The sequence below is a fragment of the Miscanthus floridulus genome, chromosome 11 (assembly GCF_019320115.1).
Source record: "Miscanthus floridulus cultivar M001 chromosome 11, ASM1932011v1, whole genome shotgun sequence".
In the NCBI taxonomy this organism is placed as follows: domain Eukaryota; kingdom Viridiplantae; phylum Streptophyta; class Magnoliopsida; order Poales; family Poaceae; genus Miscanthus; species Miscanthus floridulus.
Window position 1 is genome coordinate 7,584,863 of NC_089590.1, and position 15,723 is coordinate 7,600,585.

Sequence of the window (15,723 nt, forward strand, 5' to 3'; positions counted from 1 at the left end):
GAACCACCCTCCTTTCCAGTTTCCATGGCTGATTAGCATATGTATGGAAAAAATTAATTTTCTGCATCATCATGCTTCTACTTGATCTCTCTCTATAAATTTGTGCGCTCTTTATTAAGCAAATAAATATAAGAATTATAATCCTCTGCCCGTGATCGATTTTTACGCTATCGCTAATCATATCACGGCATTAATCAGCTCCCAGGGCAGAAGGTGATGTCATAGGTGGAAGCGCGGGAACAGGTGAAGGTGCTGCTGGCGTCGTCGTAGGCGTAGCTGTAGGCCGACGGGCAGACGCTCTTGAACACCTGCGAGTAGTTGGTGGGCCCGCACGTCGCCGGCGTGCCGTACTGTCCGGTGCAGCAGTAGCGCGCGCTGCCGTAGGCGCCGCACGCGCTCTTGCACGCCACGACGCTGCCGCCGCCGGACGAGGCGACGACGCGGAGGTCCGCGGGGCACATGGCGTTGACGTCTCCCGCGCACGCCGCGGGGCGGCAGTCCCCACTGCCGCCGCCGCCCGAGGGCGCCACGCGCACCGGCACGTTGAAGCCGTCGACGAGGCTGACGTCGTAGAAGTCCGCCCCGCCGCTGCCCGGCGCGGCGAGCGTGACCTCGACGAGCGAGACCGGCGGCGCCGGCCCGCGGCCCTGGCACGCGACGTCGCCCGTGCCGCAGTCCGCCGTGGCGCAGGAGAAGCGGCCGGTGGTGGAGTCGACGCCGCAGCCCGTGCGCGCCCAGAACGTGCCCGACCATGCCCCCGACGACGGCGCGTCCAGGCGGGACGTGGCAGACGGCGCCAGGTAGAAGCCCGAGCTTGCCAGCGGCGGCGAGCTGGCGCCGTGGAGCGCGCCCACCCACACTGGGTGCTGGCACGCGTTGGTGAAGCTGAACGATGCCGCTCCATTCACGCCTAGCGCTGCACACATTCAATTCGCAGACTAATTTAATAATGTAATGTAATACTAATTAGCTGTATATATTATATTTACATGCATGCATGCAGAGAGAAATCATGGAAGGATTCCTATAATAATGAAAAAAATCAAATCATGCAGGAATTAAACGTACTTAATAATTAATAAAGATAAAAAAAAGGTTGAAGAAGACTCAGTCAAGATCGATTATAGGAAACAAAAACTTGATGTGAATCCAATTTCACGCACAGACCAGAAGTCCAGAACCAATGATGAAATCTGGTTAATTTCTCCGCAAGAATGCTGGATCAACCTATGAAAAAAAAAGCACCAAAGAACACAAAGAAAGAGCAAAAAACATGTGGGAAAAATAAAGAATCCCACCACACCTGATAAGAGAAGAAGCTGAAGAATCAGGAGAATGGCCGGAATGACCATCCTGCTTTTCCTGCTAACTCCATTGCCTCCGGCCGAGAGTTGGAGAAGAAGGTGAGCTACCGCCATGGCAGTGGCAGCGAGTCGCGATCTCGATCTCAGAATCAGATAATGACCGGGGCGATCTCGATCTGTCTTGTACGTGTATATATAGCAAGCAAAATCAAGAAGCTAGCTAGCCCCAGCAGGTACGGTGGTTGGTTGTAGCTTTGTCGTAGATATATAGATAGATAGGCCGTGGGCCGGATAGAAGATGCGTGGAGAAGAGAAAAAGGCAGGCAGGCAGGCAACAGATGAAGAAAAAGTTTCCACCTTTTCGGCGAATTTATGTCGGCCCCTCACGCTTGGCGTGAGCTATCTATCTAGCATCGTATCGGGTGGTGTTCAGATGCCGTGACTAAAATTGAGGAGGCATGTTAGGAGGATGTTGTATAGGATATTTGGATACTAATAAAAAAAATAAATTACATAATTTGTTAGTACTTCACAAGATAAATTTTTTAAGACTAATTAATCCAACATTAGCACATGTTTACTGTAGCACCACGTTGATTTAAAAATTCACCTCACAAATTAGTCGTAAACTATATAATTAATTTCATAACCGTCTATATTTAATACTCTATATACGTGTCTAAATATTCTTGCTAGCTGCATCACGCAGCAGCTGATTGCTGCTGGTCTAGCTTAGCTGTTGGCCTCACCTGTTGCAGCAGCAGAAAAGGGCCGGGCGATGATGGGGATGTGTGGTAATTGGCGTCACGTACGTACGAATCGAATCGATGTCTTAATGCACGGATCGTCATCACTTCAGTCCACCGATTACAGTATTAAATTGGTGTAGATCTGGCTCCCTTTTCCGATTTGGTGCAGGTTTGGTAGTGCTCTCTCCTGAACTGGAGAGAAACTGTACTGTCCGTGCCTGAATCTTGTCTCTGCGTAAGTCAATTGACTGGTGAACTGATAGGAAACTTTTTCACGTGTATCATTATAAAAGATCGTAATTATTGTGTGTTTTTGAAAAAATTCAGTGGTCTTTAGCGCCACTATTCTAACTTTTTCGTGTCCTCCATGCCACTTTCGTCAGTTTGGACTCTAACACCGTCAAACTGCAGGTGTGAAAAGACGAAAATGCCCTTAAGTTCAAATATGTTATTAATTTTTTTTAGCATCTTAACGACTTCAAATGAAAAAACTCAAAACTAGAAAGTTGTAGATCTCATCGAGATCTATAATTTTCATATAAAAATTATTTTCATTTAATTCCGCAAAAAAATATGATTTAATATGATTAATATATCTTAGAAAAATCATATTATTTTTTTTTTTGCGGAATTAAATGAAAAAAAAAATTATATAAAAATTATAGATCTCGACGAGATCTACAACTTTCTAGTTTTGAGTTTTTTCATTTGAAGTCGTTAAGATGTTCAAAAATAATAATAACATATTTGAACTTAAGGGCATTTTTGTCTTTTCACACTTGCAGTTTGATGGCGTTAGAGCCCAAACTGACGGAAGTGGCATGGAGGACACGAAAAAGTTAGAGTAATGGCGCTGAAGACCACTGAATTTTTTTAGGGGCACATAGGGGATTACGATCTTTTATAATGGCACACGGGGAAAAGTCTCAACTGATAAAGGGGATTATTTTCGGAGGGCGCAAATAAAAAAGATTGGCTAAAGCCCCCTTTGGCACGGCTCATTCAAAACGGCTTCACCGGTGAAGCCAAAGCCGGTGAAGCCAGAAAAACTGGCTTTTCCCGGCTTCTAATTCATTTTAACCCCGGCTTACAAAACGACTTCACGCTACAGTGCCTCGATTTGCGCAAAATAGATGAAGCCGAAGCCGGCATAAGCCGTGCCAAAGAGACCCTAAATGTTGAAAACAAATGCATGAATCATGTCTCACAAGCTCCAAAAATCCAAGGGATTAATCGAAACCATGCCACGGCAGCGTCCGTCCTTTCGGACGGGACGGACCCGCCTCGTGTCGCGCCCTTGCTTCTTGCGCCTCATGCCGGACCCAGCTCATGTCGCGCGCCCTTGCTTCTCACGCCTTGCGTTGGACCCGCCTCGCGTTGTGCGCCCCTGTCAAGCCGGACCCACCTCGCGTTGTGCGCCCCTGTCAAGCCGGACCCGCCTCGCGCTTACGCCCCCGTTCAAACCTCGTGTCGCATGCTGCCCGTGCCTCGTGCCGTGCTCCCCCGCACCACGTCAACGAGCTCCATTGGGTGAAAGCAAGTAGAGGAGCACATGTTTACAACCATATGTTTCATACGTTTCAGATGTATGTTGCATATGTTTCATCTGGATGTTGCAAAAGTAGATCTGGTGTTGCATATGTTGCAATGGCTATACACATATGTTGCAATTATATGTTTCCAATGTTTCAGCTATTTCAATTGTATGTTGCATATGCTGCAGTGGCTATACACGTAGGTTGCAAGTGTATGTTCTAAATATTTTTCGGCTGTTTCAAAAATATATTGCAAGTATTTTATCTAAATATTATATATGTTGCAGTGGTTATATATATTTGTTGTAAACATATGTTCTAAATATTTCACCTCATAAAGAAAGTGCTTCGTGTTGCCGGTGTTTTCTTTAGCAGGCAGCATGCGAAAGCAGCAGCAGGCGCATACGGGCATGTGCAGCCCAGTAGCACATGCGTAGGCACGCAGCAGCATCTTGCGCATGCGGGCGTGCAGATAGACGTGCTCGGTATGCTTAGGTCATGACTGATGACATGCATGGAAGAACGATGGCATCTCCATCTCGCAAGTCTTGCATGGAATTAATGGCAGTCCAGCCAGCCGCCTCGGGAGCCCGGCGGGGCATGCAACAGCAGCATTATAGGCGCGCAGCAGTATCAGACGCATGCGGGCGGGTGCAATGGGCGAGGCATGCAGCACTAGCATGTATACGCGGAGCAGGCAGGCACGCACGCGCTGGCGTCCGAACTGGGATAGCGTCAGAACGGGGGCTAGCGTCCGGACACGGCTTCACAACTTTCACAGATTTGTATAGCTTGTTTTCTACTTTTGTACAGAATTATACCCTTTATAAAAATGAGTTCAGTAGGGGATTTCCTGTACAGACTTATACCCTTTATAAAAATGAGTTCAGTAGAGGTTTTTTCCTCCTAGTTTCCTCAAAAAAAAAATTATGTACACCTGAGATACGTCACTTTGTACGCTTTAGATCCGTTAGGCCCATGTGCAGATGTCAGTATTTTCGTATGCCGACATACCCTGCTACACCCCTCTCTCCGTGTCAATGACATGCGGGGTCCACCCGTCGTCCCCTACCTCTCCTTCCTCCAGTTTGTGCCTAGCCTCCATAGGCCAGCAGCCGCCGTGGGGATAGAGAGCGGTGGCGCGTCACGATGAACAGGCCAATTTTTTTTTTAGCCTTTTTTTGAAAGTTTTTCATAAATACGTTCCTGAAGGAAAGATTTTAGAATTTGGACCATTAGCTCGGCGCTAGCGTCCCTAGCGCCGAGCTCTTGGGCTCGAGACCCACGTGGAGGTGACCCTGACGCCAAGCTCGGTGCCGTAGATCTTGGTGTCGAGCTTGGCGCCAGGGTGAATGGCGCCGAGCTTGTGTTTTAACCTCGGCCCAACCTTCCTGCTCGAGCCTTCTTCCTCTTCTTTCTCCTCTCTCTCGGGTTTTTTCTCTCCCCACTTCACCCTACCTCACGAATCGACATATTGGACCTTGAAAACTTTGATTTGATCCATAGATCTTCGAGAGCAAGGTATCCTCGCTCTCTTCTAGTTTTTTCGCATCGATTCGATATATATTAGTCGGATTTTCAACCTAAGAATCGTCTTTACTTAGGGTTTCATTCTATCCCTCAATATTTGTATTATACAACCGTAGGATGATGCAAAGGCATAGAAAAGCTAGCAAACCTAGGCGCATGTAGTTATGTTATGGGTTCATTATTGTGCATCAAACGACAAACCCTAGGTTTAGGGTTTAATGTTAATTGCTTTTGGTTCTTAGAACGAAATTAGTTGTATTGTAGTTATGGTTCTCATTGATATTTATTTGTGATGTTTTGATTTATGTTTGTTAAATTACATCCGTTTTGTTAGATGCAAGAAATGTTTTGGGTGGAGTTTTGGCGAAAACGGGGTCATCCTCGAGAATTATACCCCGACGCGTCTAGCAAAGATGCCCCCGTCCCTCCTGACCTCCCTATCCCTAACTGTGACTGTGGTTTCCCAGCTCATGTTTTTCAATCAAAACATCCGGACACAGCGGCGCGGTGCTTCTACACATGCAGTCGTTTTAATGTAAGAAATTGTTTCCACTATCATTTTTCTTTATTTGTGTAAGTATGCTACTAATATTTTATTGGAATCTCGTTGTGTAGGACCATGAGAGATGTTTTTTCTTTTAGTAGATCGACGGTGCAGACAAGTTTGATCCTAGATACCTCATTTTCGACGATTGGTTTAGAGGGAGACATCCACGTGAGCACTTCAAGCGGTGGGTTCCACCCCCCTATCACTCCGCCAATGATGGCTAAGGAGAAGCACCTAGCCGCAGTTAGATGACTCGAGGAACCTCCTCTGTGCGATTACGGAGATCGAGCTGTGATAAACCCTAAGAATACGTTGGAGTTTATGTGTCCAAACAAGCATGAAGTAAGTGCAAAGTGTATGTGTTGAAATCTTAAGCTATATGTGTTCAAGTACTAATGTCACCTTATTTAGGTGTTTGCAATGGCGAAGTGTCATTTCAAGAAGTGGTTGTATGATCCTAAGAACCAATGATCAAAAGAACCGTGAAAGGTTAAGGAAAAGAAGAAAGAAAGGGTAATTTACAAAGCACCTCCTATCATGTGCGAATATGGTGTTAAATCTAACTATGGCCTAGTCCCTTTGGAGCTTGGAATAGGCCATTATTGCAGCCATATGGTTGAGTATAATGAGATTGGTTATTTTTGTGGTAAACATGAAATCGTATTTTGTTTCTTTTGCTAAGACATATATGATATAATATTTCTTTTGAACAGAGCACTAGAAAATGCAGGTGGAAATGTTATGATGGTCAAGCTAAGTTCTTGGATGAACTGAAGGGGAGGCAAGTAATTGCATGGAAGAGGGGATATGGACTTGACTATGTCAACCTATTCGTTAAACATCACAAAGAAAAGATGCGTGAGTTTGCTAGACAGCGCGGTATTTGTAACCTGATTGATGTTGGGCTTAACAAATGGGGATTGGAGAAGTGGATGATGTTAGAGGAGGAGAGGGCAAGGAAGGAGGCAAGGGAGGAGACAAGAGTACAGATGTAGGTCTTGAACGAGCATGTTGTTGCATTATGTGCCAGTGAGTGCTTGAAAGTCTTTTTTTTTGTTTCCTGATTTTAAATGTAATATAATCGCGTTGCTAACTGATTGCATTTTATATATGAAGGGTTTGGTTGCAGCGAGGAACATGCCATAGAGGTGGCTCATACAAGGTATGAGGAGAAGAAGTTAGATGAGCATAGATCGTGAACTGGTCGCACCGTTCAATCATCGATTTTGTTGTCTGATGAGGAGGACGAGGATGAGGACGACACTGGCAGACTAAGTGAGCTCATTGCTCTAGCAGAGGCAGGCTTGTAGTTGCAGGAGGCTGAGGATGATATTGGCAGACTGAGCGAGCTCATCGCTCTAGCAGAGGCGGGCTTACAGACGGAGGAGGATGACGACGCATTCTTCACTCAGGCCGCAGCAGCCACAGATGAAGTGGAGGCCGCTTACTATAGGCGATAGGCAGGTCAGAGCAATGCAGGTGAGCCTAGCCACAACAATAGGGTTGTGGTAGAGGACTGGTACTCGGATGATGAGTTGCTTACTCAGTATGTTTTAGACTGAGGATTTGAAAGTGCATTTGCCCCCTATGTCTACTGTCGGCATGTACTTCTAGTATTATTATATTGTTTAATGTGGCATAGTATTGGACTTTTCATTATGTGGTTGTTTTCATTATTTATGGTCTTAATATTCCGCTTAATATTATGGATATATTGAAAATGCATTTGTGCCTTTTTAGGAGTGTAGTATGATTAATGATTCACGGAAAAAATTCGCAAGAGTTTCCCTTGTTTCAGGAGCATCTACAGTTACAAACAGAGACATCATTATATATTCCAAATATTTAATCATCCAAGGAGCAAAATGCAATCACAACGAACATCACAACCAACATAACATGTCCTGCACAGTACAAATAGTCCACAATGTCCATACAATCCGAAATAGTTATAGGAAAGTAAAAACAAAATTCATAATAGTGCATACTAACATCTACCACAACCCTCACTGTCTCCTACTCTTGCCCTTACCCTTGTGACCGAGAGCGCTCATACCTAGAGTGTATGGGTCATGCGGATGGCTCCGCCTAGTGCCTGGAGGTGGTGTTGGCTGAGTCGAGGGAGCGTCATGGAGCTGAGAGGGGCCAAGCTCCTCATGCCTCAGGTCCACGTCGTCGTCATCGTCCTCATCCTCGTCCCTGTCCCCTGTAGCTGCTTGGCTAGAGGAACCCAAGCCTCCTCTGCCTACGGAAGGAATATACACGTCTTGCATCGTGTCTGTCCTACAACCACAACGAGCAGTCGCACGACGTAGCCGACGTGACAGCCTCTGTTGTACAAAATTATGTTAACTGAAAGAATCTAACGTATTAATAATATGTTTGAAAGAATATTTTGAATCTTATATCTAGGAAGCTAAGCATGTAGTCGTCCCTAACTCTCGGTCGAATGTGCTCAATCTCTTCAATGGAGCATTTGAGTGTATTACCTGCAACAAAGTTCTTAGTAATAATACTTCTGAACATATATCAATAAGTTTTGTTTTCTTTTGTACAAGAATCTAACGTATTATAAGGGTGATACGGCTCGAAGGTGGCACTAACTAAAATAGATAACTCCTAATGTCGGTCCAAGAACATCTAATGTATTGGTATGCAACTTAACATAGAAAAATAAGGCAATTGACTTACCACTCTGTCCAAGATCGGTACTGCCTCCACCTGCCTTCCTGCACAAGTAGATTAGTCGTACGTCGTGTCTTCATTGTTGGAGGACTCGATGTTGGCATAGTCATCTTCTGTCCACTGTACCCTTAGCCTGCAATGTGTCGCACGCTGGTACCAAGCTTGGTATCACCTGAACTCACGGTTCGTGTGCGACTCGTTGTTCTCATCCACGTTGTCGTGCATCTCCTCCCATTGCTCAATGTATCTCCCAGTCAAAAATCTTTCTGTTCTTCTGATGATCCAACCTACACGTATGTCATCATTACTTGAATCCATGTATATGTCACCATATTAATAGAAATGGACCATCACAAGACATTTGAAATAGCAAAACGCTTACTTGTGTAAGTCAACGCCAGTCGAGAACGGAGCCATAGGCCAAAGCTGTCTCACTCCAAATTAGCGTGCAACTCTATCTAGCAGGTGGAACTCAATAGCATAGAAGTAGATTAGAGGGCACCTCATCCTATAGAAGTCATCGTCGAACCCACAAACGTTGCTCAACTGAAAAGGAAGTGCCCCCTCTCCATCGTACGGCTCCCACTCCACCTACAATATGTCCAAACAAGATGTTAGATGGTATACTAATCCATTTCAAACTAGCATGGGAAATAAAATTTACTTACACTAGACGCTGGCAGCGTGTCTAGCTCATTCGTGAACTCAATTTATGCCCGCTCTAACCTCACGTATGGAACCCTGACCTGGTCCTAAAGGTACGCCCATGTTGGCTGCCGACTTGGAGGCTGACCTTAGAACCACTCACGACAAGCCAGAACCTCTAGACGGCCAACTAGAAGATGAGCCCACATCCACAGCTATAACAGGTACATGCATCCACCAAGTGATGCGTTGGACGAAGTCCGACGACACCCCTTGCATAGTTGCTGGTATGGAAAACCCAAGACTGTAGAGCCCCAGCTGTAGTGACGCACTTGGTCCTAGTCACTAAGGCAATAGACCCACATCTAGGATGCAGTGTCACCCATGGCATCGGGGAAGAGAACATAGGCAAACATGTGTAGGATCCATGCCCTACTATAGTACCCAACTGTCTCCTCATCTGCCTCCTCGGGGCACTGTGCGAACTCTTGCCAGAGCCAGAAGATGAGAACTCTAGAAGTGCGAGCCCCTTGCTCGCCAAGCTCACGCCCAAGGAAGGCCTCCATTCATGCTCTCTAGCCTTCTGACCTGCACTGCCTGGTGACTGGGTTGTTGTGAATCCTTAGGCCTAGCATCTTCTGACAGTCCTAAAGCGTGACTATCATCTCCCCGAAAGGTAGGTGGAAGCTGTGAGTCTCCGACCGCCACCTATATTTTAGACAAATCAAGATTACATATCAAAAAGGCAAGCACATGAACAAATGGCCATGAATGGAGGCAATGATTGAATATAATACCTGTCAACCAATGTAGTTATGGCTGCTGAGTTGAACTTGGGCAGCCCACGACGAACCTGAAAAGAGATGACATCCAGGCCAGCTCTTTGCAGGAAAGGAGTGTACCTATCATCGTACCGCATGTAAAAGAACCCACTATAGGTTCTAGGATGAAGGAGAGGAAGGTCCTGCATGGAATAAAACATAGTCTCCTATTACTTCACAAACACATGTACGCTCACCAAAATTTAAACAAAACATATAGATTATTACCTGCCCCTACGCTATGAGACGTCCTCGGTGGGTCTCCTCGTACGTCGGGTCGAGTAGGTGGAATTGTGCAATCCTACAAAAAAATTCAATGAATTAGAAATTCAATATGCAATGAAACATGAACTTAGAAATGTACAAGTAATTGATATAATTACATGCATAATTAATTAAATGAATACGACAAATATCAAGTAATATAATCAACCAATAATCGCACCTCACTAATCTGCCAATGACAACTTCATGAATTGTGGCCAAGTCTACCACACTTGCCGCACTCATATTGCTCAGGGTCAGTAACAAATGGGGTTCCTCTCCCATGCCTTATTCTTTCGGGTATCTGATCCATAACCATCTTGTGCCTCGTCCTCTTCCTTGATCCACACTTATTCCAACGGTAAGCTAGATCCACAATGTACTTCGGCCCATCATATGGAGGCTACTCTCTAAGGTCCCAGAAAGGCACAAAGTGGGGGCTCCATGTGTGCACAAGCATGTCGACACTGAACTCATGAGGTATCCTGCTCTCTATATTATAGTTGTGATGACTAGTTGCTGCCACCAAATGGGAACAAACAAAGTGGTACTACCTTGGTTTACCACAAGTGCATTTGAAATCTTGGAGGACAACCACATGCATCCTCGACTCTTGGACCTCACCGTCAAATGGTGTACCACCCCTATGCTTGACCTGATTAGTCCCTATGGCATGATCAAAGCATGTAACCTCATGTGTGATAGCCCTTTCATTTGCCTTCTCTAGGTGTGCCTTCGGTTTCAGAGCCCATATCTCTCCATCACTCCGTAACTTCAATGCATGGGTGTGTCTATCATTGAACCAGGCCACAAGCTTATAGAAGATGAATTGAACGATTACATTCACAGGCATATCACGTATCCCCAATAGCAACTTATTGAATGACTCCACCATATTGCTGTACTAAAACTCATACCTCCATCCACCGGTGTCGTGAGCTCTCGTCTATTTCTCTAAATCCCTCATCAAACCAGTGAGACATTGTCTACCTTCTGCATTTGATGCAGTTCTGACCTGCTCCAACTTTTTCTAAAAGTACTTGTCCTCAAGCTATTGAGAAGCCTCCTGGAACAGATCAAAGTTACCCTTCACACCATCCTTCCGGAGTAGATTCTCGGCAAGGTGCCGAGTACACCAACGATGGTGCAAAGGTGCATACCCCTCTATCTGCTCTCGTACGGCATTAAGTATGCCCTAGTGCCTATCAGATATGATGTCAACCTCCCTACTAGGCCCAACCACGTGTATCCGGACTAGCCTCAAGAACCATCCCCAATTGTCATTGTTCTCCTTCTCAACCAAAGCACATGCCAAAGGAACTAACTTGTTGTTCGCGTCATAGGATATGGCTATAAGAAGTGTGCCCTGATATTTGCCAATCAGGAATATACCATTAATGGAGAAGATGGGACGACAGTGCCTAAAGGCCTCGACACACTGAGGGAAGCACCAAAAAGCACGGAAGAATACCTGCCTTCCATCCTTCCATGCATTTGGTTTTGGTATGTACTCATAATGCATGCCTGGATTCACCGCATTGATTGCATTGAAAAGTACTAGCAGCTGCTTGTACCCATTCTCCCAGTCCCTGTTAGGAGTATGCCCTAGAGATAATCATAGAGATGATTATATTGCCTTGTATCCATGATATATTATGAGTTCATTGAATTTCCATTAAAGACAACCTGCATCGATTAGCAATTATGTGAATTGTTTGTGAAACTCTTTTACTTGAATGGTTATTCTAATGTTATCCTTGGTCAGAGTTCATGTGTGGACACACATGAATAATGGATCAGCACATTATTAGTTGATGACTATGTTTCACAAGTCATAGACATGGAGATGTCAAACTAATAATGTGGGCACATGTATGACATGGGGCTGGACTGACCCAACGTGAGATGTCATTATTATCTCTATTCACATCATGTACGTTATGTCCTTAGACCTGAGATTGTTGTATGTATTCAAGATGTGAAACGACCTACTCAGAGACTATCAAACGCTACTCCGTAACAGGGTAGTTATAAAGGTGGTTTCGGATTTGTCAGGAAATATGCTATGAGACATAGACAGTCAAGATGGAATTTGCCCCTCTCTATATATGAGAGAGATATCACTAGATCACTCTAATGATTAGATCAAGAAATGCATGGCCATGCTTGGGTTAAGTGTTAACCTATGAGTTGGACCAAATATCGTGAGGCAAGGGAATAACAAGTATGTGGTTTGTGGTTCGTCTGATATGATCTTTGTGTACGCATAGGAGTTGACATGCCTTGCTAGAGGCCGCTATCAACTAATGGCCGAGTAGGAGTACTCGGGCCATGTCTATGTGTGCGTGAACCCATAGGGTCGCACGCTTAAGGGGCTGGAAGCCTAGTTCGGATTGGATCCAAATTAGACAAGGCTTAGGGTTTCTAATGGGCCTCCAACTCGGGAGCTCATTAGGGACGCCAATAAATATGTGGGGTGGAGCAAATCAATCCACGCCTTTTGGCAGCCGCCGCCACCCATCCTACGCCTGCACCTGCTGCTCCTCGTGGACCTAGCAGTCCAGAGGCGCAACGCTTCCTCCCTGTACGTGTGGATACCTCGGAGGTGCTGCATCTGGAGCACAAGGATGAACCGCACGAAGGGGACGGACAGATGGATGACCTCGCAACTGCACGGCACTGCTACAACGCGTTCGACTACATCGAGTCGCTTCCACTGCACTTGCGCATCTAGTGGTAATCCTGTGATCTATAACTAGCAGTAGATCCTGGTTTATGAGGTCAAAATTTTTGTTTTCCAGCTAGCGTAGCATCCTCATAACCCTTCAGTGGTATCAAAGCCGTTACTACGTCGTTATAGGTTCAGATGAGTGCGTATGGAGATATGCGTGATTGTAGATGAGTCTCTGATCATGGTTCGTGATTTTATCGTGTTGGTCTTGTAACAATCTACTCATACCGGTCGGAATTCCACCATCCGAGTTAAGTGATACATGTAAATCCAGTCATGGCAAGATGGCGATCAATTAGATTGATCGAATCAAACCTAGGTCAAGTGCCGAGCACATGTGATGTGCAACGGTGATAGATTGGATCTACTGCCGGGCGCCGGGGTGCAAGAAAAAGTGTTGTTCGGTAAAACAGCCATAACTTTTGCATACGACCTCGGATTGAGACAAATTCTATATGAAAATTGTAGAGAAAAAAATTTTACATTCGATTCTCACTCGCTTTGCCAGTTTTGCTAAAATTAGATTTGCAAAAAAAGCCAGGAAGATGGTGTTTTCGGCGTTTTAAGATTAGACGTCGGAATCAGTTAACTCTGTTTTGCAGGAATTTGTGACTGGTATAGCCCTTATGTGTATGTGATGCATGTATGTAATTAATTCATGGCTTGCATGTCGTGAGTATGACAATATGGCTAGAGCCACTAAGATATTGTCAAATTGATGTAATGGCCTGCGTGCCAAACTGTGATGATCCTACCCGCGACTATGTAATCTACTTTCCCTGCCTTGCGTTAGTGATAGCTAGTCTTGGTGGACTCATCACTGAAGGATGGCATACATGGATCATGGAGATGGAGATCATCATGAGGAACAATTCGATGGAGATGGAGATCCCCAAAGGAACATTGGGCTATACCATGTCATATCTCTGTGTTAATGTCGTTCTTACTATATTCTACTTTCACGTGCAATAATGTTTTTGTCTACATGCGATGGTGAAGTAGAATGATCCCTCAGCAATGTTTAAGTTAAAATGCTTCCCCAAACCTTACACTGTCAGGTGTCTTGTACAATCGGTGGTGAGTCTATGAAATTAGGGTGCCACTGGTTTTCCTTGACTAGACAGGTTCATATCGAATACTTACAGCAGAAGGGTTGGTTACTTGAACAAGGTCATCCTAACGGTTAGGGACCTTGGAGCATGAGTAGTTGGGCACCAAAGCATAGAGATGCTACCCAATAACAAGAGTCATATGTGATATGATTAGCAAAGAGTTGCTTACCAATCTACCATGTCTTCTAGCGGTGATGCTAAAGCTCACTAGTAGACTTATTAGTTGTGGGTCTTGAATCACTAAGTTTCAATAGAGGGATATTGATTTTAGTGGGAGTAGATTATATTAAAGTTTTAATATTGTTTACTCTATCTTGGATACATTGTCTTAGTATTTTGCATTACTTTTGTTGTAGATAAATGGCACCTAGCAATCAACCATTTACTTTGCGTTCAATTCTTGAGAAAGATAAGTTGAATGGAACAAACTATGTGGATTGGATCCGCAACCAGAGAAAAAGGAAGAAATTCTAGACACCCCATAACCAGATGAGCCTGTTGATAATGCACCTGCTACAGGGAAAAACGCTTACAAGAAAGCATGTGATGCTGATCTTGAAGTGAGTTGCCTTATGCTTGCTTATATGGAACTAGATCTATAGTTGCAGTTTGACAATAACCATGTAGCGCTCGATATGATCATGGCGCTCAATGATATGTTCCAGACTCAAGCCAGGACTAAAAGGTTCAATGTCTCAAAGACTTTTACTGAAACCAAGCTAGCAGAGGGCGCAGCAGTTGGGCCACATGTGATCAAAATGGTTGGTTATACTTAGAGGTTGGAGAAGCTGGACTTCCCAATTGGCCCTGAATTAGCTATTGATTTTATTCTCGCGTCTCTTCCGCCCAGCTATGGAAATTTTGTCGCAAACTACCATATGCATGGGGCAAAGAAGGGCTTGAATGAGTTATGTGGCATGCTTAAAATAGCAGAGGATGACATCAAGAAAGGTGCTGGCAGTAGCCATGTGATGGTGGTCCAAAACAAGCCTAAGTTTAAGAAGAAGGGCAATTCTTGGAAGAAGAAAAAGGGCAAGGCTAAAGATGAGATCTCTAAGCCAAACCCACCTGCGCCCAAGGCTGGACCACCTGCTAATGCTGAGTGCTTTCATTGTCATGGGAAAGGTCACTGGAAAAGGAACTGCAAGCTATACCCAGAATCCATTAAGGACCGTGGCAGTAAAGGTACTCCCGCAACTTGTACACTTGTTGTTTATGTTACAGACATTTTCCTTGCTAATTCTTATATTAATTCTTGGGTATTTGATACCGGATCGGTTGCTCATATTTGCAATACGATGCAAGGAATGATAAGAAGTAGAAGCGTGGAAAAGAGAGAAGTTTATTTCCACGTGGGCAATAATGCAAGAGTTGCTGCGTTGAACGTCGGGACGATGCAACTCCACCTCCCGTCAGGATTTATTATGGAGTTGAATAATTGTTATTTTGTTCCTAGTTTAAGTCGAAACATTATGTCACCTTCATGTTTGATGAAGGATGGTTATTCATTTGCGAGTAAAGACAATGGTTGTGTGATCTCTAAAAATGATATGTTTGTGGCTTCTGCATCCATTGTGAATGGGTTATTTATTTTAAATCTTGAAGATGCTCCTGTCTGTAATATAAGTGCTAAAAGGCCTCGGCTTAATGAGTTAAGTCCTACCTATATGTGGCATTGTCGTTTAGGTCATATAAGTGAGAATCGCATGAAGAGGCTCCATTCTGATGGGCTTTTAACTTTGTTTGATTTTGAATCATATGAGACATGTGAGGCTTGCCTGCTGGGTAAGATGACCAAGA

At 44.6% G+C, this 15,723-nt stretch overlaps 1 protein-coding gene across 1 annotated transcript; it reads right to left on the reverse strand.

The window, feature by feature from the left end:
• Positions 1 to 89: 89 nt before the first annotated feature.
• Positions 90 to 1,548, reverse strand: LOC136494380 (thaumatin-like protein 1b). Its single transcript, XM_066490551.1, has 2 exons — positions 1,304 to 1,548; positions 90 to 916 (listed from the first exon to the last, which is right to left on the reverse strand). The coding sequence occupies exons 1-2, from the start codon at positions 1,416 to 1,418 to the stop codon at positions 195 to 197; spliced, it is 837 nt and encodes a 278-aa protein (XP_066346648.1). The 5' UTR covers positions 1,419 to 1,548; the 3' UTR covers positions 90 to 194.
• Between the last annotated feature and the right edge of the window lie 14,175 nt (positions 1,549 to 15,723).

What these genes read in the sequence shown, in the direction of transcription:
- LOC136494380 (XM_066490551.1), bottom strand. Translation starts at nt 1,418, where the DNA reads ATGGCGGTAGCTCACCTTCTTCTCCAACTCTCGGCCGGAGGCAATGGA. An exon ending in TCAGCTTCTTCTCTTATCAG is followed by an intron (nt 917 to 1,303) that starts GTGTGGTGGGAT and finishes GAATGTGTGCAG; the next exon opens with CGCTAGGCGTGAATGGAGCG.